The following is a 26406-nucleotide window of genomic DNA, read 5'->3' as shown; positions in this document are numbered from 1 at the left end:
ACTAGGTAGGTGTACGTAATAAAGTAGCAGCACAGTGTACATTTTAAATGGAAATTTTGAAAGTTATTTGAAATTTTTTCTCTATCATGCAAAATTCATGTATGTATTGTATGTTAAAAAAAGAGAGAGAGAGAGAGAGAGAGATTTTCAACATTCTGCCTTGGGTTTTGCAAACTGTCATCACTACTTCATTAGTCACCCGACAATTAATGTTGATGTTTCGAACCAGGTGGGGTAATAAGTTACAAATTAATATATTTGCAAAAAGTAATCTTTTTTAAGAGCAAAATTACAAATGATAAGGACTCTAATTTTTAAAATGAGTTCTTTTGCATTATGCTTGTGATTAATTAGATTGTAAAAGTAGCCATCAGTATGTGATTGCTTAAGAGTGAAATAAATCAGTTTGGTTTCGTAATTATGAAGCTAAAGTGGTGGCTATTGTTGCTTCTACATTTCATTTGAATAAATTATAGATATCATAATCATCATTTATTGGCCTTATTCATATTCAGTTTAAAAACAAGAGCAGTGTGTTACTCCTCTTTTTAACTAACACTAGAAAACTCAGCCTGCTATGCAGACAAATTTGCTTACACAGTAAGTAAGCTTAACTGTTTCTCAGCCCTTTTGTTGATATACATTCAGGGAATCCTTAAGTTCCATACTGTTGATTTTGCATTTAGTTGTAACACTAGAAAGCATATATGATGGTGGGTTTATTCAAATTGCTGACATTCCAAACAAAAATCACCTGTAACCTCTGAGGGTCAAGCATTGTGTATGATGTTTTGAATTACTGGTAAAGTTAAACACATATATATTTTACATTATAGCTGTATACTTTTTTGTATCTTGAGCATTTGCTGTAAAATTAAAGCAGTCATTTATATTTATGCAAAAAGGGAAAGGAACACTACAGCCAGTGCACCATTAAACCCCAATATTACACACAAAGGGATTGTATCAGTCAGGATTGTCTAAAGGTGTAAGGTCTGTGTAAAGTTATATGTACCTTATATGAGGGCTGTTCAATAAAGAATGATTGTAATTTTTCATGAACCACCATGCTGCATCACAGAGCAACTGCACAATTGACTTGTGTACATATTGTGACATTGGCAGTTGCTTATGCCTGTCCAGTTTTACAGTTTATGCTGGACAAGTTTATGCCTATCCAGCCTACGTAACAATGGATGTGACACACAAGGAACAGTATGTGTCCTCAGATTTTGTTTCTGTACTAAAAGAGGCTTACAGTGAATCTACGATTCCATATAGCACACTCACAGATGGTTTAGGATGTTTAAAGATGGATGTTGGATGTGATTCAGTCACAAAAAAATTGGCAGTCCAGGAGCTTCGACCACTGCTTCTATAATCACGAGAGATTATTGTCATGTAACTGGCAGAGACGTTGAGAATATCATTAGGAAACATGCTTTGTATTCTCCATGACCATTTGCATATGACATGTGTTTGCAGGCTGGGTTCCAAGACTACTCACACTTGAGCAACAGCAAGTTTGCATGGAGGTTTGTCAGGAGCTGCAACGAATGGTTATTGAAGATGGTGAGGTTCTGCACAAACTGATAGTGGATAAGACATGGCTTTGACCCAGAGAGTAAGCAAAAAAGCTCTGTTTGGAAGTCTCAATATCATTGCCAATACAAAAAAAAAAAAAAAAAAACCGTTGTGGCCATGTATTTTTATTTATTTATTTTTTTTTTTGACATTCAAGGAAAGGTTTACCAGCTGTTGATGTTGTTGTTATTTGGTTTTTAGGAGCATTAGCAACTAAGGCCATATTGTTCCGGGGATATGCGGTGGTCATTCCCCGACCTTTCTGCATCCTCCGTATTTTGGTGGTCACGGGCTCGAACCCCAGTCTAATCAAGAAGCGTGTGCTACGCACTGCTGCTGCTGCCCACCTGACTGTGGAGGCACCTGGCTTACCAGCATGTTGTGCCACATCATACAACTCTTATAGGACCTTACTACAGAACTATATTGCACGCAAGTGGGTGGATGCTGCGTAACGACAATGCAAGACATCACATAGCTCATACTGTCATTCATTGAGTGCTTAGCTAGCAAATGTGTTCCTCATCTGCCCTATAGCCCTTACCTTGCACTCCGTGATTTTATTTCCAAAGTTAAAGGAGCTGCAAGGAAAACATTTTCAGTCGTCAGAAGAATCTGTAAAGATATTGGAAGCGATTTGCAAATGCATGTCAAAAAATGGCTTCCGCCATGTTTTTGAATAATGACAGAAACATTGTGCATTTCATCAAATGAGGACTATTTTGAAAAGGACCATCAAAATATGGATGACTAATAAAGGCACATTGTAAAAGAAAAAAAAAAAAAAAATAATTATCATTCAAACAGCCCTCATATATGCTCTTTATTAACACACATGCTTTCTGCTTGTGTGTTGATCATGAAATTCCCACTCATTTGAACAGGCTTGGTATCAGTTCAGCTAAAATGTGGCTAAAATAAACAACCTTAAGAAAACAGATTGCCAAATAAAAACTTGCCCAAATTGATTTTTCATAGAAAATAATTTTAATTATTTACCGTTTTTACTAAATGCAACATTTGTCATAATCTAGTGAACCTGTCTCCATACAAGAATGACAGATTGCACACACCCATTAAAAACCAAAAATAAAATAATCTATAAAACATTAAAGACCAACTATTTACATAAATGAAACCGAGTTCGTATAACAAGCAACACATTAGTGTACACGATAAAATCTGTTAATGACAAATGTATGCATAAACACAATAAACATTCTCTCACAATAAGGAAATACAAAATTCAGGAAAAATTATTTGATTTTGCATTATACACACGATTAAGAAGAAAACATTAAAAATCTACAACTAGATTACAACTTTTTTCTTCCCAAAGGAAAGGGATTATGAAAGTAATTACTGCATTCTGTTGAACAGAATTAGCAATTAGTAACAATTTACAAGATGCATATGTAAACCAACTGTTCTTTTCAGTGAATAAATTCTTAATGATAATAAACCATATATACACGGACTTTTTCAAAAACACAAAGTCAAATATCAGAATCTACAAGCACAGTTTCTACCGAAGATGGTTCATCAAGAGTAATTAAACTTATGTCAATGAAACTTTATGATAATTATGAAATGCATTATTTTGTACAAGTTTAATGTTTATTATACAGATAACCAGTTTGTATATGCACGTGATACGATATGATGTACATTTTAAAATGTGAATATGATTGGCTCTCAACAGTATTTAAATGTTATAGTATATTCCGATTTCAACTTCAAAGTCTTAGTCACATCAGCTTAAATATCAACGATAGGAAATGACCCAAGTCCTACTTATTGCGGTCTTCCAAGTTGTGTTGTGTGGTTTGATGAAGCCACAGCACTTGGAGATACTGCTGGAATTTGTGATGCATTTTCTGCTAGGGCAGTTTTTGTTGCATTTTGTTGGGAAGGTCCTGCTGCCCCAGAATCTGAATTCTGTTCAACAATTTGATTAGCAACTAATGTTGGTCCTTGGGGCTGAGATGGTGGAAACATTGCTTGTTCCCTTTCTTTGTCCCTACCTGGTTTATATGCATCTAACAATGCTTCTACACGATCTGTAGTTGGTGCCCAACGAGAAAATCCTGCATCATTTTGAAGGAACACAATTTGAGTTCCATGAACTGACATTTGATTCACTTCAAGCCTAAAGAGTGTCATAAAATAAATAATACATTTGTAATAATCAACCAAATTATTCATTTTTGTAACTAAAAAGCTTTTCAACAGACCACCACAAAATTATTTTATCTTCCATAAATATAGATATTAAGTGAATTTTATTTGTACAACTTAAGTTGTTTTTGTGTTTAATATAGATTATTATGATAACAATCCATATAATGGAGAATGAAAGACCTACGGATAATTATACAGTCTGACATGAAGTCCTGTGGGCAATGCAAACACTGCTAGGTCAGTTCATGTCAATGATATATAGGAATAATGCCAGCCTATCACAAAGATAGGCTGGCATCAATCACAAAGAGATGGTTATCCTGCCCTTTGTATAGTGTATACAGGTTTCGAGCAAAAAGGAAAGATGCAGATCCATTGGAATGGGTGCAGAGAAAGAAAGATTTCAGCCCTGCAAGTTGTAGCTTCTGAAACTAGGCACCTACAAGGAGACCTGACCGAGTTAACTAAATGCTGATGGTATCCTTACCCTTTCTCAGATATACACATAAAGGGACAAATTTAAATTGAAAAAGGATGGTTATAGGATAAATGAACCTGTCAAATCTGTTTTTAGCAATATAATAATTGAATTTTGGTACAAAACTTCCACGTGCTGTAGTAGTGGGTAGTTTTTTTTCTAATGCTGTTATCAGCTTGCAGCCTTACCACTACTAATACTAACAACATATACATTAATTTACAAAATTAGTTTTTGTACCTCACACCAGAACACTAGCGTACAGGTATTATATATATATACAGAAACTCTCTGACTTACGTAAGGGTTGCATTCCCCAGAACACTACGTAAGTTGGAATTTCCCTCAATAAGAGTTTAGGGATATTCCGCACTCATAACTATGAGTGCTGAATTTGATAGAAGCAAAAAAGAAATGTTTGACGAACATGTACATAGAATTATTCAATTTTTTTATCTCGTGCACAGGAAAAATTACAAAAATAGAGAGGAGACAGGCATAACGTCAGCAAGTTTTACCTTTCGAGCATCGTTGCCAGAATTAACTTTCCAGCTGCTAAGCACGCCGCTGTGGAAGTTGAGGGCTGTGGAGATTTAGAAGGGGTTTTTCCCAACACATCACAAAATTCCTCTGCAGCTGCAGAATCGGCACTAGCAACTTCACCGCATAGTTATGTTTTGGAAATCAGCGTGATGCTTGAACCTATTAAACCACCCATTGCTTGCCATGAATGTGACTTAGGTTCACCATAGTTATCCTTAATATCTTCATAAATATTTCTTGCTTTTGCTTGAATGGCTATTGGACTCAGGCGCACTTGCTTCTGAATCTGATTTTCCATCCATATTATTAACAGCTGTTTCATCTTCGATATAGCACTCGAACGCTGTTTTGTGATCACTGTTGATCTTAAATGCGTTGATCCTTTAACATGTTCTTTCATGTGCAATAGATGACAGTTTGTCTTGCTTTGTACTTAATTAATCATCTTCATTTCTAAATCAATTTTGTTTTGTTTAGTTTCCTAGCAAAGACCAACTTTCCGTTGGTCGCTTTCCCTTCATCATTGTAATAAGTAAATAGGAATATGGTGAGAGAGGCCTATGCACTCCGGATTCATATTATTGAAATGAAAAAATTATAATTCCTCAGAGCGGTTAATACTAGAATATACATATAGAGTATATTTTTGTATACTAACCGTTCTCTATATGTATATTCTAGTATTAACTGCTCTGAGGAATTATAATTTTTTCATTTCAATAGTAAATAGGAATGAAGAGCGAATAATAACGTAAAAACCCACACAATTCCAGTTATCGGGATAAATGCAATAACATTGAGTTATTACTCATTTATAATAGATTGCATTAACAGAAAAGCCCAATAAACTAGAAAGTGCAAATTGTTTTTATGGTCGTGACCTCCAGAAATGTGTTTTTGAAAAATATCACAAAGGTGTTCAAAATTGATTCTTATAACAGGAACATATGGTAATGATGAAAGTTTAGTGCAATTTCCATTATAAAAATGACCTTTTAGGAGAAAATGGGCCTTAGTTTTATAGTGAAAATTTCAACTTCCAAGGTCTTGGAACGAATTACCAAAAAAAAAAAAAAAAGTGTTATTGGGTTCACATTACAATATTTTCACGATACCTCCATTTATTCCTATGGGATATAAAATACGTTTCCACGATTTTCTTAAGTTTGCACTGGTTGGCAAAAACTTATGTAAAGTCGAGTATTACGTAAGTCGGGGAGTTCCTGTATATACAGTAGACTCTCGATTTTCCGGGATAGATGGTAAAATAAAAATCCCAGATAATCGATTTCCTGGTTAATTCAAAAATACAGTAAGTCCTCGACATCCGAAATATTGCTCCTATATCCGTGATATGCCAAAATTACAAAAACCACATATCTTTAGAAGAATGAAGAAAAATAGTTAACATTTTTCAATTAGTTCAATTAAAAACTTTATCTAGGAACAGCGGTGATGTTGTTGGAGCGGCACATACAAAAAGGAAGAAATTGTACACTAAAAACTATGTATTTCATAGCCTTGGTTATCATAGTTGACTTCGTTAGTGCCGGTCCCTTCACTGCTTCTCGTATTCTGTCTTTATCCTTTAATTTTCTGACCTGAATCCATTGCTTTCCTTTTCTTTTCTTTCTTTTTTTTTTTTTTGATAGATTTACTTGTATCGCAGTCACTTATCTCTTAGTCGGCACCATGATAATGGTCAAAATGAAATTTTATGTAAAGAATTTCACAGGGTTAAGGCAAAAATTCACTATTATCACTCTAAGCGAGCTCACATTATACTAAAACACCTTTCTGGAGGTCACTATCATAAAACAATAAAAACAATTTGCACATGCCAGGTTATTGGGCTTTTCTGTTACCGCAAGTCATTATAAACAGGTAGTAAACTGGTATTATTCTGTTTTAAATTTTACAATCCTAAAAAAGAAAAAAAATTAACATAAGTTCGAAGTTACGTAAGTCGGGGACTTACTACAGTACAGTATATCCAAAAATGCCCAGCAACCTACGTAAAAAAAACATGCTGATAGATAAAAAAACCTACCACGCAATACTCGCGTGTGCAATATGATGCTTCCCTTTATTTTTTACAATCTCGCGTATGGTTTGGTCACCAACATTATAATGGTTCTTTAGAGATTTAATGGATGCACCGCTTTCAAACTTTTGAATAATTTCAAGTTTTGGTTTAATCGAAAGCACAACTCGTTTGCGTTTACCCATCATTTTTGCGATTTCTAAATAATAAAAAAAAAATTTCGTTATCCCTGACATACAAAATAATCAAAGCGACAAACTAAACATTTCTTCTCTTTGTTTTGAGCGTCAAGTGTGAAGACCAGTGGAGGCTGCAATATAATAATCTACCAATTACAATTTTATAACGTCCTGCTTGTCGTTTATTTACGACTTGCAAAACATCTCTTTATACCTATTCTAGTTATTACTTGAATTTTATGATTTCTGGTTGTGTTTTTTTTTTTTTTTTTTTTTTAATTTGTAGTCTAAATGTCCCAGTTAATCCGATCCCTGTAAATCGAGTCTGCTGTATATATATATACTTCTCTCCCTTGTCAGGTTCTTTGTTTAGGTTTTCACTGATTGTATCACCATTATAATTAATTATCTTACGTTTATAACTGTTAACTATTTACCATATCCACTATATATATATATATATATATATATATATATATACAGCACGCAATACTCGCGTGTGCAATATGATGCTTCCCTTTATTTTTTACAATCTCGCGTATGGTTTGGTCACCAACATTATAATGGTTCTTTAGAGATTTAATGGATGCACCGCTTTCAAACTTTTGAATAATTTCAAAAGTTTGAAAGCGTTTGAAATAATTATATATATATATATATATATATATATATATATATATATATATATAATTACTACTGTAAGAGTGTAATATGTACCATATGATAAAACTAGTATATAAGTAATAAGCAGGCCATTAGGCAAAATGGCCTGCTTATTGTGTACATTCTCTGTCTTGTTTTTTTTTATAATTTGTTTCAAAGCTATCTGTAGGGCTAGCTGTTACCTTGCCTGTGTGCTGTTAAATTTAAGTATAGATGATTTATAATTTCGAGCAGTTTGTTATACAGGCAGAAAACAAACAGTCTTGCTAATTATTGATTGGATATACTGAATAGTGCTAGCCCTCGAAAAAGTGCCATTCAAGGTATTCTATTATCAATAATTAGCCTCATAATAATTCTATTTTATTGCTAATTATACGTTTATTTCTAAGGTATAGTGAAGTAAACCAGCACAGGCTATCTTTGTCTTTGGGTGTTCTTTTTGCCTAATGGTCTGCTTCTTACTTATATGCTAAAGTTTTATCATATAGATGATTTATAATTTCGAGCAGTTTGTTATACAGGCAGAAAACAAACAGTCTTGCTAATTATTGATTGGATATACTGAATAGTGCTAGCCCTCGAAAAAGTGCCATTCAAGGTATTCTATTATCAATAATTAGCCTCATAATAATTCTATTTTATTGCTAATTATACGTTTATTTCTAAGGTATAGTGAAGTAAACCAGCACAGGCTATCTTTGTCTTTGGGTGTTCTTTTTGCCTAATGGTCTGCTTCTTACTTATATGCTAAAGTTTTATCATACATTACATATTACACTCTTACAGTAGTAATTGGATTACTGACTGATGTAATATTTAATCTATAATTGATGGCATTAATCTGATCTGAAACACATTTTACTATTTATATATATACATTGGTGTTCAGAGAAAGTGCATCACCCCTTAAAATTGTAATTATCGTCCGAATAATGTAAGTATATGGCAATATTTCTTACAGATTGCATCAGATAAGATTGACATGCATAGGTGATGACGTAATATTGAATCAGCTGTTACTTTCAGCTATATAAGCACGCTCTGCAAGAGTTGCAGTCATTCCTTGCTTGTGTTAGGATGGCGAGTTACGTGCAATTGGCGCACTGAACAAAGAGTGCTATTGTTGCTTTATGTGAGGAAGGATGTTCTTCCCATCATATTGTTTATAGTGTCTTGTAATCAGTTGACAGTGAGTAGATTTCTTTCCAAACTCAAGAATACTGGTTGTGCTGATAGGAAAAAAGGAACCGGATGCAAACGAGTCTCTATGCCAAAACAAGACCGCATTTTGAAGTGCTTATGCCTTAAAAACCGTAAAGCTTCGTCTGAGCTAAAAAGAGAATGGGAAGATCATACAAGAGTGGTAGCAAGTGCAGTAACAGTCAGAAGATGCCTTTTCAAAAATGGACTTGTAGCTCGTTGTCCTAAGAACATTGTTGTTGTTCCCCTCCTCACACAAAAAATGAAAAAGGCCCAATTAATTTGGTGTAAGGAGCGTGTCAGGTGGATCCCTGAGCAGTGGAATTCAGTTATTTTCTCGGATGATAAGAAATTCAATCTGCATGGCTGTGATGGGAGACAAACGATTCGTTGCAGACGTGGTAAAGAATACGATCCAGACAGCAAAATTCCCTACCAGCCAAATGATATGGGGGTGCATTTTGTATCGCATTCATCTAAATGCCAATGGATACCTGACTATATTGGAAGGCAAATTGCTGCCTGCCTGCCTGCCACCCATTAGAGACCATTTCAACCTGCCAAGTAACTGCATCTTTCAGGATGACTCTGCTCCTTGTCATTGGGCGAAAAGCGTAAGTAGGCACTTCTGTAGTTACTTTAGCTTCATTTCTGCTGCATTAGAGGTTCAAAAGTAACGTGTTTACATTTGTTGCAATTGGAAGAACAATCCATTACAACTCTTAGCTGGCCAGGAAACAGCCAAAAATAGTGAAAGTGAGGTACTATTGCTATCCTTACTCTTCCTCCGCTTCGCCTTATTTCGGCTTTTGCCGAAATAAGGCAAAATTTTGTAATTACCTTGAATTACAAAATTTAGGGCAAAAGAGAGGTTAAAAAGCATATTATAGAGATAATTCGGATTTACCGGGAGCATAAGAGGCCGTCCATTTAGTAGTAGGGATGCTGGTTTTCTAATTCTCTACAATTTTATTGCTTATTTCATATATGTTTATATATATATATATATATATATATTTAGTATAATAAGAGCTATTATCTGCTAAATATCTCCTGTATTCTTTGTTACTTTTAGTAAATAATACAGGGATTTCCTTGATCTCTTTTTAGGATAGATTCTTATCCAACTCTCCATCACGTAAATTAATTAAAATGCAATGAATTTAATAAACTACATTTTAATGTGTTCCATAACGATAGTGATGACACGGACTATTAAGTCCGGGTTATTAAGTCGATGTCGTAGCTATCGCTATGGAACACATTAAAATGTAATTTATTAAATCACTGTATTTTAAGAAATAGATATATATATAAATATATATATCTATTTCTTAAAATACAATGATTTAATAAATTACATTTTAATGTGTTCCATTTTAATGTATATATATATAAATATATATATATAAAATGTACTAAACTTATTTTTCTTCTTATTAAATTTGGTTCTACAGGGGAGTATCAGGTTTGTGGTGACCCTAACCAAACCCACTAATTATCTATAAACTAGTCCTGGAAGGGTTAGCCTAATGTACCATATAAAAAAAAAAGTCATGAGACACAACTCCTATATATATATATTTTTTTTTTAAAGGAAACTGGGTATCCCATCATCCTTAAAAAATGCTGACAAGTCAAAAATTAGAAAAGCATAATTTATATGGGACATGGAAATGGATTTGTTGATGGTATATTTTAAATATTTTGATTAAAGAAGAGTAGCACTGATTCAATAATACACTTTTTCCAAACATCTTTCTGATCATTCTGTAAAAGTTGTAAAAATCCCAATGGAAAAAATGTGAGATTTAGAGATAGTAGTAGTAGTGGCATGTGATGCAAGAAAGCAAATGTATGAGCTTATGCAGCATCAGCCAAAAAAAAAAAAAAATAAATAATAAATAATCACACCATTCCCTCCAAATGCCTGTCCAGTTCCTCCTTAAATTTATTCAACCTATCAACTTCCACGACAGATGGAAGTTTGTTCCAGCAATTAACCACCCTCTGGCTAAAGGCAAATTTCTGCACATCTATTCTACATCTGTCCTTTCTTAATTTGAATTTATGCCCCCTTAGGTTCGTAATCTGAACAAGTGGAAGGATCCCATCAGAATTCAGCGTGCTCAACCCATTCAAGGCCTTATACACCTCAATCAGATCACCGCGCAGGTGCCTAGTCTCCAGCCACTCCAATTTGCAGAACTTAAGCCTCTCTTGATAAGAGGATCCCTTCATTCCCCTCACCAATCTTGTTGCCCTTCTCTGTACACGCTCAAGTAAATCTACATCCTTCCTAAAATGAGGCCTCCAGACCTGTACGCAGTACTCAAGGCGTGGCCTGACCATTGCCTTATACAGAGGGATAATCGCCTCCTTTTCCCTGCTAGCAAAATTCCTATATATCATTGACAAAACCCCATGACCTGCCCTGGCAGCCTGTCTGCATTGCTTAGAAAACTTCATATCTGACTGCACAATTACTCCCAGCTCTTTTTCCTTTTCTACCACCTTAAGTGTAGTACCACACAGTTGGTACGTTTCTCTGGGGTTACTTCTACCCATATGCAGTACTTTGCATTTGTCAAGGTTAAATTTCAGGTGCCACTTCTTAGCCAATCTGCCCAAATTATCTAGATCCTGTTGCAGTAGCACACTGCCATTACTGTCATTAACAACCCTGCCAACCTTTGTATCATCTGCAAACTTCGACACTAAGCCTGATATACCTTCATCAATATCATTGATAAATATACAAAACAACAGTGGCCCCAACACCGAACCCTGTGGGACTCCACTAATAACATTAGTCCAAGAAGAGCAGCACCCATTGATTACCACCCTCTGTCTTCTCGCACTTAACCATCCTTTTATCCATTGTAGCAACTTACCCTTAATACCATTCTGCTCCAATTTGTACAATAGTCTTCCTTGTGCAACAGTGTCAAAAGCATTCCTGAAATCCAAATATATGATATCAAAATTATTTTTTGCATCCAGTTCCTTTGTAACCACATCATAATATCCTATCAAATTTGTCAGACAAGACTTTCCCTTAACAAACCCATGCTGTGTCTGAATTATTGCTGCAGTCTTGTCTAGATGATCCTGTAATGCATCTTTAACTAGTGACCCCATTATTTTACCCGGAACAGAAGTTAAACTAACTGGTCTGTAATTACTCTTGTCACCCTTTGACCCGCCTTTGTGAATTGGGGATACATTTGCACATCTCCAGTCCACGACTGCTCTCATAATTATGGCTAAGGGTTTGCTTATTTCCTTTTCTGTCTCGTTTAATATAACTAGATAGGTCCTATCCACCCCATGTGCCTTTCTTATGTTCAACTTGTCATCATTTGATCCCCCTTGGTTAATTGGGGATACATTGGCACATCTCCAGTCTGCGGGAACTTGCCCTGAGTCCAAGGATGCTCTCATAATTATGGCTAAGGGTTTGCTTATTTCCTTTGCTGCCTCCTTTAATATAACTGGATAGGTTCCATCCACCGCAGGTGCCTTACTTAAGTTTAACTTCAACAATTTCTCCTCCACTTTGCTCTCAGTTATTACAAAATCATAAAGCACCATGTTAAAGTTGGCAAGATGTTCTGAGGGTAGCAACGTTTCAAATGAGTGCAATGAAAAAGATAGGGACACAAGCCTAAATCACTTCAAGGGGTGTATCAAGGTAGTAAATTATAGAATACTTAGTCTTAACTGTGTCCACAGTAATATCAGGAGTGCATTCAATAAAATGGCCAAATTTTAACTCCTGGTTAAACAAAACCAATGTTGATGTTATATGGTTAACAGATAAGTAGTGGAAATTGAGATGACAAGTTCCACTATGGTATATATAAAGTATTTAGGGAAGATAGGAGCAGTGGTAGTGCCATGCTTATCAAAAGCAGCTGAGTGCGAAAAGAGCTTTTGCTGAGTCTGAAGTTATGTCTGCCAGCACAGAATCTGTGTGGTGTGAGTTGTTGTTGTTGTTTTGGTTTTTTTAGGAGCATTAGGGCCACTGCATATCCCCAGAGCAACTAAGGCCATATTGCTCTAGGGATATGCGGTGATCATTCCCTGACTTTTCCACATCCTCCGTATTTGGTGGTCACAAGTCTCGAACCCCGGTCGAATCAAGAAGTGTGTGCTATGCACTGCTGCTGCTCCTGCCCACCTGGTTACGGAGGGGCCTGTGGTGTGAGCTAGTTGGAAGCAAAGGTATTTTGCTTCCAACTAAGTATATTTTGTATATTTTTCAGTGATAATGAGATTGAGAGTAATCTACAGACCAGAAGAATGTAAAGAATACGAGTCTTTTCATGCAAATGAGATGGACAGTCAAGCAAAAATGTCTCATTAAGGGTGACTTCAATCTGCCCAGATTGATTGAAATAAGTAGAAGGAAAACTCACCATTGGAAAAATTTTTTCTAAATAAACTAGATGATTATTATTTGTGCTGGAATGTCAGAATAATAGCAGTAAGAATATTTTTGAACTCATCATTTAGATGACATCACAGGGCTTAAAATACAAGAACCAATGGCAGATAGTTGGAAGAAGAAGAAGAAAGATGTTGTAGTAGTTAAAGGTAAAAGCATGGATTTTAATTTCAGAAGAGTGGACTTTGAAATGTCAATTTGATAGTTTAAAGGGATATATGGCATCTATTAATTGGGCAGATTGCAGAGTGAAGGCAAATACACTTGAATTATGGAATATCTTTAAAGCAAAAATCACAGTTGCCATGAACGTATATATACCATTAAGAAAATATTGCAGGAGCAGGATGCCAAAATGAATGAATATGGAGCTTGCTGGTCAAATAGAGCAGAAAAAAGATAGCATGGAACAGTTACAGAAAAAGTACTGAAGCCTTTAACAGCTACAAGTTGATTTGCAACAGTACCACAGATAAGGTTAGAGAGGTGAAATCTGTGTATGAGAAAGCATTGTCCAAGAAAGCAAAGAATGGAAATAAGGAATTTTTCATGTATGTGAATATAAGGAAGGAAGAAGCAAATCAGATTAGACCCTTGTGCACTGGGTCTGGGAAAGTCTTAGATAATGCAGGTGATGTTGTAGATGAATTGACTTGTTCCAGGGTAAAAATGGAGTCACTGGTTAAAGAAGCATTGCAGGATCATTTAGACAAGACTGCAGCAATAATTCAGACACAGCATGGGATTGTCAAGGGGAAGTGTCTTGTCTGACCAATTTGATTGGAAACTATGATGTGGTCACAAAAAAATAATTTTAATATCATATACTTGGATTTCAGGAACGCTTTTGATACTGTTGCACATGGAAGACTACTGTACAAATTGGAGCATATGGCATTAAGGGCAAGTTGCTCAATGGATTAAAGGATGGTTGAATCAGAGAAGACAGAGTGGTGGTCAATGGGTACTGCTCTGTGATGTCTCTCAAGGTTCGGTGTTGGGCCCATTGTTGTTTTGTATATTTGTCAGTGATATTGATGAAGGTATATCAAGCTTAATGTCAAAGTTTGCAGTGATTCAAAGGTTGGCAGGGTTGTTAATAACAGTAATGACAGTATGCTGCTGCAACTGAAGTATAACATTGACAAATGCAAAGTACTGCATATGAGTAGCAGTAACCCCAAAGAAATGTACCAACTAGTGGAGAATAAAAGAGACCTTGGGGTAATTGTGCAATCAGATATGAAGTTTTCTGAACAGTGCAGACAGGCTACCAGAGAGATTCCTTTGCCAACATATCACCAATACATAAAGGCACAGGGTCTTCCAAGGATCAGTGCTTGGATCACTGTTGTTTCTGAATTTCATAAATGACATTAATGATGGAATAAAAGGTCAAAATTTGACCTTTTATTCCATCAAATTATTACATTTTGACATTAAGGTCAAAATTTGCAGATAACATAAAGATTGTTAGAGTAGTTAATGATTAGTAGCAAGCAGTGCTCCTTCAGATGACTTTAACAGTTTCCAAGAATGGTCAGAAAAGTGGCAGCTATGTTTGGGGAATAGCAATCCTAAAATAAATAGTGGGTTGAATTAAATACATTGGCAGAGAAAAGGGATCTGTGAGTCATAATACAGGCAGATACGATGTTTTCTGAGCAGTGTAAACAGTAAGCCATAAAGCAGATGGTATCATATCGATGATTTATTGAACATTACGCTGTATAGAATGGAGGTGATGTCGCACCGTATAAGGCAATTGTAAGACCACATTTGGAATAATGTGTTCAAGTATGGACACTTCATCTGAAAAAAGACATTAAGCTATCTTGAAAGGGTCCAAAGATGGGCAACTCACATGGTGAAATGACAATAATACGAGGAAAGTCTCTGAATATGTCGGCTACAGTCTGGCAATTAGGCACTTCAGAGGTGATCTGATTGAGGTTTATAAGTCCCTGAAAAGGGTTAGTAAAATGAATGAAGGCAGAATTTTCACTGTTACAGAGAATTCCAGAAATTGGGAGCATAAATTTAAATTACAGTAGAAGAGGGTTAGACTAAGTTGTAAGAAGTTTTCTTTTAGCCAGCGAGTCGATTGCTGGAACAGGTTGCCTTCATAGGTTTTTAAACTCAAAGCCAATTGGATAGTTACCTATATGAGAAGGGAAGCAAAAGCCTGTGGCTTTCTTGCACTATATTACTAGTATTATTACCGTCATTGACCATTCTGCTAACCTTCATATAAACTGCAAACTTTGGGCCTGATATGTTTTCATCAGCCTCATTAATAAATACTTAAAACAATAATGGGCCAGCACTGAACCCTGGGGAACTCCAATAATAACAACTTTCTGAATTCTCCAACACAGCTATCCCTTTATCCATAGTAATAACTTGCCCTTAATACTACATTGCTCCAATTTGTATTGCAAAATTGCTAGCATGGCCAAGAGAATGTAAATTCTGCCAAACCATGAACAGGACTGGATGAGGATTATATATATCATTGATAAAGCCTGTGATGCATTTAAGGAATCTGTGAATACCATACAACTTTGATAATTATTAGTTTTAATGTAGTCCAAAGTTAGCTCTATAGCATACAACTCCTCAGTTAGTGAAGACAAGTAGGAAATCAGAGTAAACAGATTGATGGGTAGCATATAGAGTTGTAGGTAGGAAGTGGAGAATGAAAAAGAACTGAGGGAGTTATGCAGTCAGACATGAAGTTCTTTGAATAGTGCAAACAGGCTGCCAGAACAGTTCCTAACTCTTTGTCAATGACATGTAGTGATAAGGAGGTGATTATCCCATTGTATTAAGCAACATCTTGGGTACTACATACAGGCCTGGAAGCTTCATTTTAGGAAGGATGTGGATCTTTTGGAACAGGTGCAGAAAAGAGCAACAAGATTAGTGAGCTTCTATAGGAAACCCACAAACTGCAGTTTCTGGAAACTTTGTACCAGTGAGGAGATCTGATTGAGATGTTTCAGTGCTTGAATGGTCAACACATAAGGAGCGATAAATTAAAATTGAGAAATAATGGTGGCTGAACAGATATGTGAAAGTTTCTTTAAATGCATTACAGGCTTTATAAATGATATGTAATTCTCATCCAGTCTTGTCCAGGGTTTGGCAGAATTTACATTCTCTTGGACATACTAGCAATTTGTGCTATACAAATTGGAGCAATGTTATTGCTCCAATTTGTCAATTAATTAAGGACAAGTTATTGCTATGGATAAAGGGATAGCTGTGGTGGAGAATTCAGAGAGTTGTTATTATTGGAGTCTTCCAGGGTTCAGTGCTGGTCCCTTATTGTTTTAAGTATTTATATTGATACTGATGAAAACATACCAGGGCCAATGTCAAAGTTTGCAATTGATATGAAGGTTGGCAGAATGGTCAATGACAGGTAGTTTATTGTTGGAAAAAATGTTCATCTGGTTTTGTGGAAGTGGGTAGTTTGTATAGATTCAAAGAAGTAGACAAACTATTAGAGGGTATGGAAAGGTCTGTGCTTGTTAACAGGAGAGACTGCTTCTACAGGGATGGGATACACTTAAACAGAAAGGGTGCAAGAATATTTGCTGATGTTATCAAAGCAGAGTTAGGTGGGTCGGAAAGCTGCTAGCTTGGGGGAGGATACATGGACTAATAGATTAACAGTAGACGCTGGCAGAGGTAAAAGTGATTTTTGCACTACTTCTATTGAAATGCAATTGAGCAGCAGCCTGGAAAGCAAGGCAATGGGAATTTCCAGGACTGCTGGGAGTCATAGTGGAACAAGTAAATACTTGAGCTGTGTTAGGGTAACTAAGAGTAGAAATAGGTGCACGTATACTTGCATGTACACCAATGCTAGGAGTATAGTTAATAAATTCGAGGAGCTTAAAGTGCTATTCAAGACATCAAAGGCAGATATTGTTGGGATATCAGAGACATGGTGTCACACAGACATAAGCAGTGCGGAACTGGAATTTGGGGAGTACAATGTGTACAGAAAGGATAGACAGGACAGGAAGGGAGGAGGGGTTATGCTGTTAGTTAAGAAACACATAAAATCTAAGGAAGTGCATCCAATTGATGTTGGTGGACAATGCAATACTGAGTCTGTTTGGTATGACATAAGCACAGGGAAAGGAAAAATGAGAGTAGGTGTGTGTTATAGGCCTAATGAATCTGATGAGTATAATGAGCAATTGTGCAGAGAAATAGAGTGGGCCAGTAAATTAGAGTGTCTTATAATGGGAGATTTTAATATTGACTGGAATTTGTGGGTTGATCACTCACACACTAGCAAGGTTTTTGTGGTTTTATTGGATGATTGTTTTCTACAGCAGCATGTTCGGGAGGCAAGGGTAAAGGGAAGGGTTTTTGCTTTCGTAAAGATGACTACAGTAGTCTGAGACAGTATTTAAATTCTATACGGTGGAACCAACTGATGATGTTACCAATAGCAAATTAAAAATGGGAAGCATTCAAAGAAATATTGTTCAAGATTTAGGCCTAAATGGATGTCAGATGAACTAATTACACGTGACAGAGAAGAAAAATGCATGGGATACATATAAATTAACATGCGATGGCGAAGGCAGATTATGAGAAATCTTTGGCAAAGGATGTAAAGAAAAACAGCAAAGAGTTCTTTACATATGTAAACTCTAGACGGAAGGGAATGAATCAGATTGGTCCACTTGATATCGATGGTTCAACTGTTGATCATCCTGCTCAGGTAGCTAACAAACTAAATGAATATTTTGCATCAACATTCACACATCAGGAATTATTCACAGAGGGGAATGGCAGAGGTGTATTCAACTCTGGCAGTAAGCTAGATAATCTTGTAATAACTGAGAGTAAAGTGGAGGAGAAATTGTTGAAGATATACACAAGAAAGGCACCTGGGGTGGATGGAATCTATCCAGTTATATTAAAGGAGGTGGCAAAGGCAGTAAGCAAACCCTTAGCCATTATTATGAGAGCTTCCTTGAACTCAGGGGAGGTACCCATGGACTGGAGATGTTCAAATGTGACCCCAATCCACAAAGGAGGATCAAAGGGAGACACAGGTAATTACAGACCTGTTAGTTTAACTTCTGTTCCAGGGAAATTAATGGAGGCACTGGTTAAAGAAGCATAGCAGGATCATCTAGACAAGACTTCATTCATAGCTCGGAAATAGCATTGGTTTGTTAAGGGGAAGTCTTGTCTGCCTAATTTAATTGGATACTATGATGTAGTCACAAAGAAACTGGGTGCAAAGAATAACTTTGATATCATATATTTGGATCTTAGAAAAAGCCTTTGATACTGTTGCACATGGAAGACTGCTGCACAAATTGGAGTAGTGTGACATTGGAGTTAAATTGCTGCTATGGATAAAGGGAGGATGGTTGAGTGGGAGAAGACAGAGAGTGGTAATCAATGGACACTGCTCTTCGTGGACTAATGTTATTAGTGGAGTCCCTCAGGGTTCAGTGTTGGGTCCATTGTTGTTTTCTGTATTTATATAATGATATATCAGGCTTATTGTCCAAGTTTGCAAACGATACGAAGGTTGGCAGGGTTGTTAATGACACTAGTGACAGCACACTGCTGCAATAGGATCTAGAAAAGTTGAGCAGATGGGCTGAGAGGTGGCAAATGAAGTTTAACATTGACAAAAATGGGAAGGAATTCCAAAGTAACGTATCAACTCTGTGGTACCACACTGAGAGTGGTAAAGAATGAAAAGGACCTGGGGGTGATTGTGCAGGCAGATATGAAGTTTTCTGAGCAGTTCAGACGATATGCAAGAGTAGCTCATGGTGTCTTGTCAATGATATACAGGAAGTTTTCTAGCAGGGATAAGAAGGTGATTATCCCCTTGTATAAGGCAATGGTCAGACCACACCATGAGTACTGTATATAGGTCTGGAGGCCTCATTTTAAGAAGGATGTAGGACTGTTGGAATGAGTACAGAGAAAGGCAACAAGATTAGTGAATGGAACAAAGGGTTTCAAATTACAGTGCCTGGAGAATGCTGATGGGATTCTTCCTCTAGCTCAGAATAATCGCCTGAGAAGGCATAAATTCAAATTGAGAAAAGACGGTTGTAGGATAGATGTGTGGAAGCTTGCCTTTAGCTAGCGGGTGGGTGATTGCTGGAACAAACTTCCATCTGTCGTAGAAGTTGATAGCTTAAATAGATTCAAGGCAGAAATTGACAAACATTAGGAGCGAGTGGATAGGTGAAATAAGGGGTTGGGGTTTTTTTTTTTTTTTTTGGCTGATGCTATATAAGCTTGATTTCTTGCATCATGTGCCTTTGCTAATGCTAAGGTGATATTAGAAGTGTCCCCTCACTGATGCTGTATAAGCTTGCTTTCTTGTGTCATTTCCCACTGCTAATACTAACTCAGAAATAGCAGTCTCTTTGTTGAGGGTTTTATATCACTTTGGAATTGCCTGATTACTAGCAATTGGGACTGGAACTGGTGCAATGATGGCTTGATTGGAATTGAGCAACAAAGGAAGCTTTTGAGGCTAGTAATGCACATGCCCAATATGCTATTCAGATATTAGGAATAATTAAAATGTTGGTTTGAATTGCAGTAGTGTTTTTCTAAATAGTATTTATTTTTTGTCTTTTACAGGTTTCACAGTCAGTGGAATAGGCGGAGCGATTACCTCTAGAGTTTGGATACGAAAGATTGTGCTGAATATTCAGTATGGGTTTGGACCTACAGGAAATGTATACTGCTGTCCCTCAGTATACTCTCTCTAAATGCCCAAATTTGTGATATTAAAAACATCTAATAGAATTTGGTATATGTGGTCAGACATGACATTTTAATATCCTGTCCTTACAGTTGGTGTATTTGGAAAATTGTACATTAATACAATATGTTTAGTTGGAGCAATGAGCCACTGATTTTAACAAGATGGATATTTGGAAGCTAATGGTATGCATCGGTGTCTAGAGCTGTAATGCACCAAGCCCAGGTTCTTATACAGATAAAAGGATTAGTATTCTAAACTAAAACGTTATCAGATCATATGTTAAGACATTAAAAATTAAAAAGAAGGTATAAGTATATAACATCAGATAGATGATAAAATAAAGTATGGTTAAATAGAGTAGTAAAAATTGCTTCTCTTTAAAAAGGTAAAAATATCAGATATATTATCATTGTCAGTTGTAACTGACAATGGCTGACTGAGCATATGTGGCTCGGCAAGACGTTTAAAAGTGGTAAAAGATGCACGGGTTTGGTATAAGAATTTTCTCTCGTGCATTAGCAACAATGACTATTATGTGCCAAGACAAGGTAAAAATAGATTCTGGTAAATTTAAAAGGTCAAAATGTTCAGAATGCATATATGTATAAAAGGTGGTATATATTCTAAAAACATATGCTTTATTTGAATATAAATTACTAAGTTGTAAAAAAGTAAAAACAGTTGACACCTTGTCATTGTCAGATGAAATCTGACTGTATATGGCTCAGTGAGATGGTTAAAAGCGGTAAAACGAGTAGCTAAACTCTGGACAGTCGGTTAAAATGTGTCTAATAGCTAAAACTGTGTCACAGGACTCACACATAGGAGGGTCATCAGCCCTCAGCATATACGAATGTGTCAGATGATTGTGTCCTATGCGGGTCCGGGCAAGAACAACTCCCTCCTTATGATTCCTGCGCAGATTAGACTGCCGTGGTTCAATTACATGCTTTATATCATGTAATTTATTGGTAGTCTGTCCATTCCATGAATCCTGACACTGGGAGTGAATCTTTTGGTGTATTATTTGCCTGTAGTCTGTATAGGGGACTGACAGGCAACAATCATTAGGGGGAATTGCTGATTTGGCTCCAATGTTAGCTAAATCATTTCCCCTAATGCCAATGTGGCTGAGAATCCAGCAGAAGTGGATATCGTATTCACGTTCACGGAGAGAGTGGATTTTCGGCTGAACTTGAGACAGAACTGGGTGAGGATTATATCTCACCGATAATAAAGCCTGTAAGACGCTCAAAGAATCCGAATATAAAAAGAACTGTTGGTGTTGGCATTTATTAATGTGATCCAAGGCTTACTCTATAGCATGCAGCTCTACAGTGAATATGCTACATCCAGGGAGAATCTGCTGTGATATGGTGGTGTCTATAAAGACAGCAGCAGATAATTCCGACTTCGAGCCATCTGTGTAAACTGGCCCAAAGTCAGAATGTTCAACTCTGTGTGCTGAATAAAGCTGCAGGTAGACAGACAATGCAGTGTCTGACTTTCCCCAGTTTTTAAGGGAAAAGTCGCATGCCAGGTTGGAAGGGGCTGCTTTGGTGTTTGGGCAACCTTATCTACCTTGATTTTAAGTTCTTTGAGTAGCTCGTGGAGATGAATACCAAAAGGATGATTGGAAGTCTGACGGGCGTTGTATAAACTTTCCCATCGTGGTTCAAAAACGGTTGGCCAAGTAGGATAATCTGGCAGGGATTTCAGTTTTAAAGCATATTGAAGAGACAACTGCTTATGCTGAAGCAATAATGGTGATTCATTTTCTTCAACATATAGGCTCTGGCCAGGAGATGTTCAATATGCTCCAGTAGCGATATGGATAGCCTGATGATGGATCGGGTCCAGCCATCGAGTATGCTGCTTCTGGCTGATGTATACTTGGAACCCATAGTATAGTTTGGATCACACAAGTGCATGGTAAATGTGTAGCAGGGTGCATAGGTGTGCATCCCAGGATGTGGAGGACAGATAGCAAAGAATATTAAGGCCCTTCGCACACTCTGTATGGAGTTGACAGACGTGTTATTTATTTATTTATTTATTTATTTTTTTTTTTTAGGAGCATTAGCAACTAAGGCCATATTGCTCCGGGGATATACAGTGGTCATTCCCTGACCTTTCCATACGAATGTGTCCTCCATATTTGGTAGTCACGGGCTCGAACCCTGGTCTAATAAAGAAGCGTGTGCTACACACTGCCACTCCTGCCCACCTGGCTACGGAGGCACCTTGACAGATGTGATCTAGAAAGGTCAACCTTTTATCAAATACAAGTTCCAAGAATTTCGCATCTGACTACTGAAATATTTTGTCCAAGCCTTAATTCAGGTTCAGGCTGAAGATTACGCTTACGACAAAAGTGTATGCAAATAGTCTTCTGAGGCAAGAACCCGAATCCATTAGCAAGTGGGCAGGAATAGAGATGATCATTAGCTTGTTGAAGTTCTCTTTCAATAACCCTCATGTTGCATGACTGAGAAAATATGCTAAAGTCATCAAAATAGAGGGTGCTATTTACCATTGGAGGAAGTTGTTCTGTGATGAAATTTACTTTGATGGAGAAAAGTGTGACACTTAATACTGATCTTTGCAGTATTCCCTTCTCTTGGCAAAATGGATGAGAGAGTGTGGATCCTACACCAACTTGGAAGGACCGCTTGGCTAGAAACGGGGAGATGCTCTCTAAAACTGAGACTATGCAAAGATTTTAAGATGTCAAATCTCCAAGTTGTGTCATACGCTTTCTCCATGTCAAAGAATACAGACACCAAATTTTCAAGTTTTAGGAAAGCATCCTGGATGGATGTTTCTAGTCTAATAAAATAGTCCAGAGTGGACCTGTTTCTGCGGAAGCCACACTGAATGTTGGAGAGAAGGTGGTTTGATTCTAAATACTACATTAAACGAAAATTAACCATTCTCTCCAGGATTTTGCACAGACAGCTGGTCAGAGTGACATGACGATAATTAGTAGGGATTTTAGGATCCTTTCCTGGCTTTGCAAAAGAAAGAACAATTGCCACGTGCCAGGCATCTGGAAACTGCTCTTCAGTATAGATTTTGTTATATAAAAGGAGTAGGTGATCCATAGATGTTGGTGAAAGGTGCTTAATCATTTCATAATGGATACCATCTGGTCCAAGAGCACTTGCTTTACAAAGTGAGAGAGCTCTTTTTAATTCCAAAATAGTGAATGGCTTGTTGTAAGAACAAAGGCCCTTTAGTGCCTGTTTTTCTCTTTTATATTTCAGGACCAGAAACTCTGGGGATGTTTGAAAATGTTTCCCCAAGAGCATTGGCTATTGCAGTTGGCTCTGCAATAGTGCATCCATTATAGTCTAAGATCGAGAGGGGTAAGATGTATATTTTCCCTTTAGTGAAGTGTGTTCCCAAATGTGTTCCCAAGTGGTACGTCCAAGTGGTATTTTAGTGAAGGGGAAATGTGTTTCCCCTTCACTAAAATCTTCAATCATATAAAAAACAAATTTTCAGAAATTTCTCTTCATTCCTATTTACTTATTACAATGATGAAGGGAAAGTGACCAATGGAAAGTGGAAGTTCTAGGAAACAAAACAAAATTGATTTAAAAATGAAGATGAAAATTAGATCTCACTGCTTCGACAGTGAATACTATTTTAAAGGGCAGTGCGTGTATAAAAGAACACGTTAAAAGATCAACTCATTTAAGATCAACAATGATCGCAAAACAGCATTCAGGTGCTATATCGAAGATGGAAAAGCTATTAATAATATGGATGGAAAATCAGATTCAGAAGCGAGTGCTCATGAGTCTAATGGCCATTCAAGCAAAAGCAACAAATATTTATGAAGATAGGATAAGTATGACAAACCCCAAGTGAAGTTTGTGGCAAGCAATGGGTGATTTAATAGGTTCAAACATCGTGCTGGTTTCCACAATGTTAAAGTATGCAGAGAAGTTGCCAGTGCTGATTCTGCAGCAGCAGAGAAATTTTGTGATGTGTTCGAAAAAACCCCTTCTAAATTTCCACAGCCGTCAACCTCTGCAGCAGCATACCTATCAGCTGAAGATGTTGATTCTGGGCAACAATGCTTGAAAGGTAAAACTTGCTGACATTATGTCTATCCCCTCCCTGGTGTAAGTCGGGGCATGCCTATATATATATATATATATATATATATATATTTGTAAAATAATAAGAGAAGTTTACCTCAATATAATACGTAGAACACTTCCGTATAATACTCTGTAGAAATTAAAACGAAAAAAATCGAAAATCTTACATAACAGTAAAAAATAATTAAAAATCAATTTAACACAATTAAAAATTAAATAGATTAATTAAAAGAAATATAAAGATTTTTCTTTGTGAAGCCGACAATGCTTTTCGATCATATGTCGTGATCACAGGAATGAAAATTACCGAATAGGGATTATTTGTCTTCGAGCATGCACGCATAAAAGTCCATGAATCAGAGATTAGAAATGGCCGGCGAACATTCACAGAATTCTCATGTAATTTAATTTTGACAGTTTCTGCATTAATAGTCCGGTATAATTATGTTGGACACTAAATATTTTTTGGCCTCATTAATTAAAAAAGTATGTTTTTCGTTAACAGCATGAAAGGCTAATTCTGACACTGTTGAACGAGAAGCATGAACTGATGCCACGTGTTGATTAACATGAAAATTCAGAGGAAAACATGTAGAACCTTGGTACGACGAGTTGCAATCACTGCAAGAAAAGTTGTATACCAGGTCATTTATTTGGTTTTTAGGAGCATTAGCAACTAAGGCCATATTGCTCCGGGATATGCGGTGGTCATTCCCTGACCTTTCCGCATCCTCCGTATTTGGTGGTGACGGGCTCGAACCCCGGTCTAATCAAGGAGCTTGTGCTACGCACTGCTGCTCCTTCCCATCTGGCTACGGAGGCGCCCCTATTTGTGTTGCAAACATGGAAAGGGTTGAGCAATTTTTCAGTATAGTGTGTAGTTTCCGTATTGGCCTGGCCACAATTTTAAATTTGGTATCTTTAAAGAATCTGATAAGCTGTGTATGTCACTGTTCAACATATGGGGCAGAAATAAAGTATTTTGTATTCTATTCCTAGCTTGTACCCTAATTCGGTTTATTGTAGCAAGGGGATAATCCCTGTTTAGGAATCTACTGGTTAATATTTGTTACCGAATTTAAAATTGTGGTCAGGCTGATACCGAAACTACACACTATACTGAAAAATCGCTCCGTCCTTTCCTCGTTTGCAACACAAATAAATGACTTGGTATACAACATTTCTTGTGGTGATTGCAACTCGTTGTACCGAGGTTCTACGCATTTTCCTCTGAATTTTTGTGCTAATCAACACGCAGCCTCAGTTCTTGCTTCTCGTTCAACAGCGTCAGAATATGCCTTTCATGCCATTAATGAAAAACATACTTTTTAATTTAACGAGGCCAAAATACTTGTCCAACATCTATATATCAGACTATTAATTGCAGAAACTGTCGAAATAAAATTACATGAGAATTCTGTTAATGTTTACTGGCCATTTCTAAACTCTGATTCATGGGCTTTTATGCACATGCGAAGACAAATAATCCCTATTTAAGTTTCATGCTCATCCCTATTCAGTAATTTTTGTTCCTGTGATCACAACATATGGTCAGGAAGGAAAATCGTTTTGCATTTTTTTTGTTAATTTCTTTTAATTAATCTGTTTAATTTTTAATTGCGTTAGATTGATTTTTAATTGTGTTCATTTGATTTTTAATTATTTTTTACTGTTATATAAGATTTTCGTTTTAATTGCTGGAGAGTATCATACGGAAGTGTTCTACGTATTATGTTGAGGTAAACTTTTCTTATTTTACAAATATTGATATCAACGTAGAATGTATTGAGCATTACAGCTCTGGTTCATACTATCAAATATATATATATATATATATACAGCAGAGCGTCAGCTATCCAGAATAATTGGTGTCCAGAGCTCTTCTGGATAGCCAAATTTTCTGGTAAGATTAAATAAATTTAATCTTACTTTACGATTAAATTAAATAAAAAAAAATTATAAACCAATCTCATAAAACAAACATCCATCCAGCCATTTTTATGATTTTTATACAAAACAGCAAAATTAGAAAGATGTTTAAATGCTCTTGGTTTTTTTGACTTACTGTTAACGAGCATGGACAAGCTGTGCATTCCAAATGGCATTTGCACACGTAGCAATTGTAACTCGCTCTTTTCTCATCTTAAAAATTGGTGCAGGAATTTCTCTTTCAGCGGTTAGGGTTTTTCTT

At 36.5% G+C, this 26406-nt stretch overlaps 1 protein-coding gene across 2 annotated transcripts in view; it reads right to left on the bottom strand.

The window, feature by feature from the left end:
* Positions 1 to 3280: 3280 nt before the first annotated feature.
* The window catches only part of Pcif1 (Phosphorylated CTD-interacting factor 1), a 429173-nt gene continuing 406047 nt past the window's right edge, over positions 3281 to 26406 (bottom strand). For both annotated transcript variants that reach the window (XM_090384018.1, XM_090384020.1), the window contains one exon: positions 3281 to 3733. In XM_090384018.1, the coding sequence (XP_090240144.1) occupies positions 3379 to 3733 (355 nt within the window). In that variant the 3' untranslated portion in view covers positions 3281 to 3378. The remainder of the gene's footprint in view (positions 3734 to 26406) is intronic.

This window comes from Mastigoproctus giganteus, chromosome 10, assembly GCF_048544385.1.
Source record: "Mastigoproctus giganteus isolate SK-2022 chromosome 10, ASM4854438v1, whole genome shotgun sequence".
NCBI lineage: Eukaryota > Metazoa > Arthropoda > Arachnida > Uropygi > Thelyphonidae > Mastigoproctus > Mastigoproctus giganteus.
Note: the sequence above shows the minus strand (reverse complement) of the source record. Positions and strands in the feature narration are given on the sequence as shown.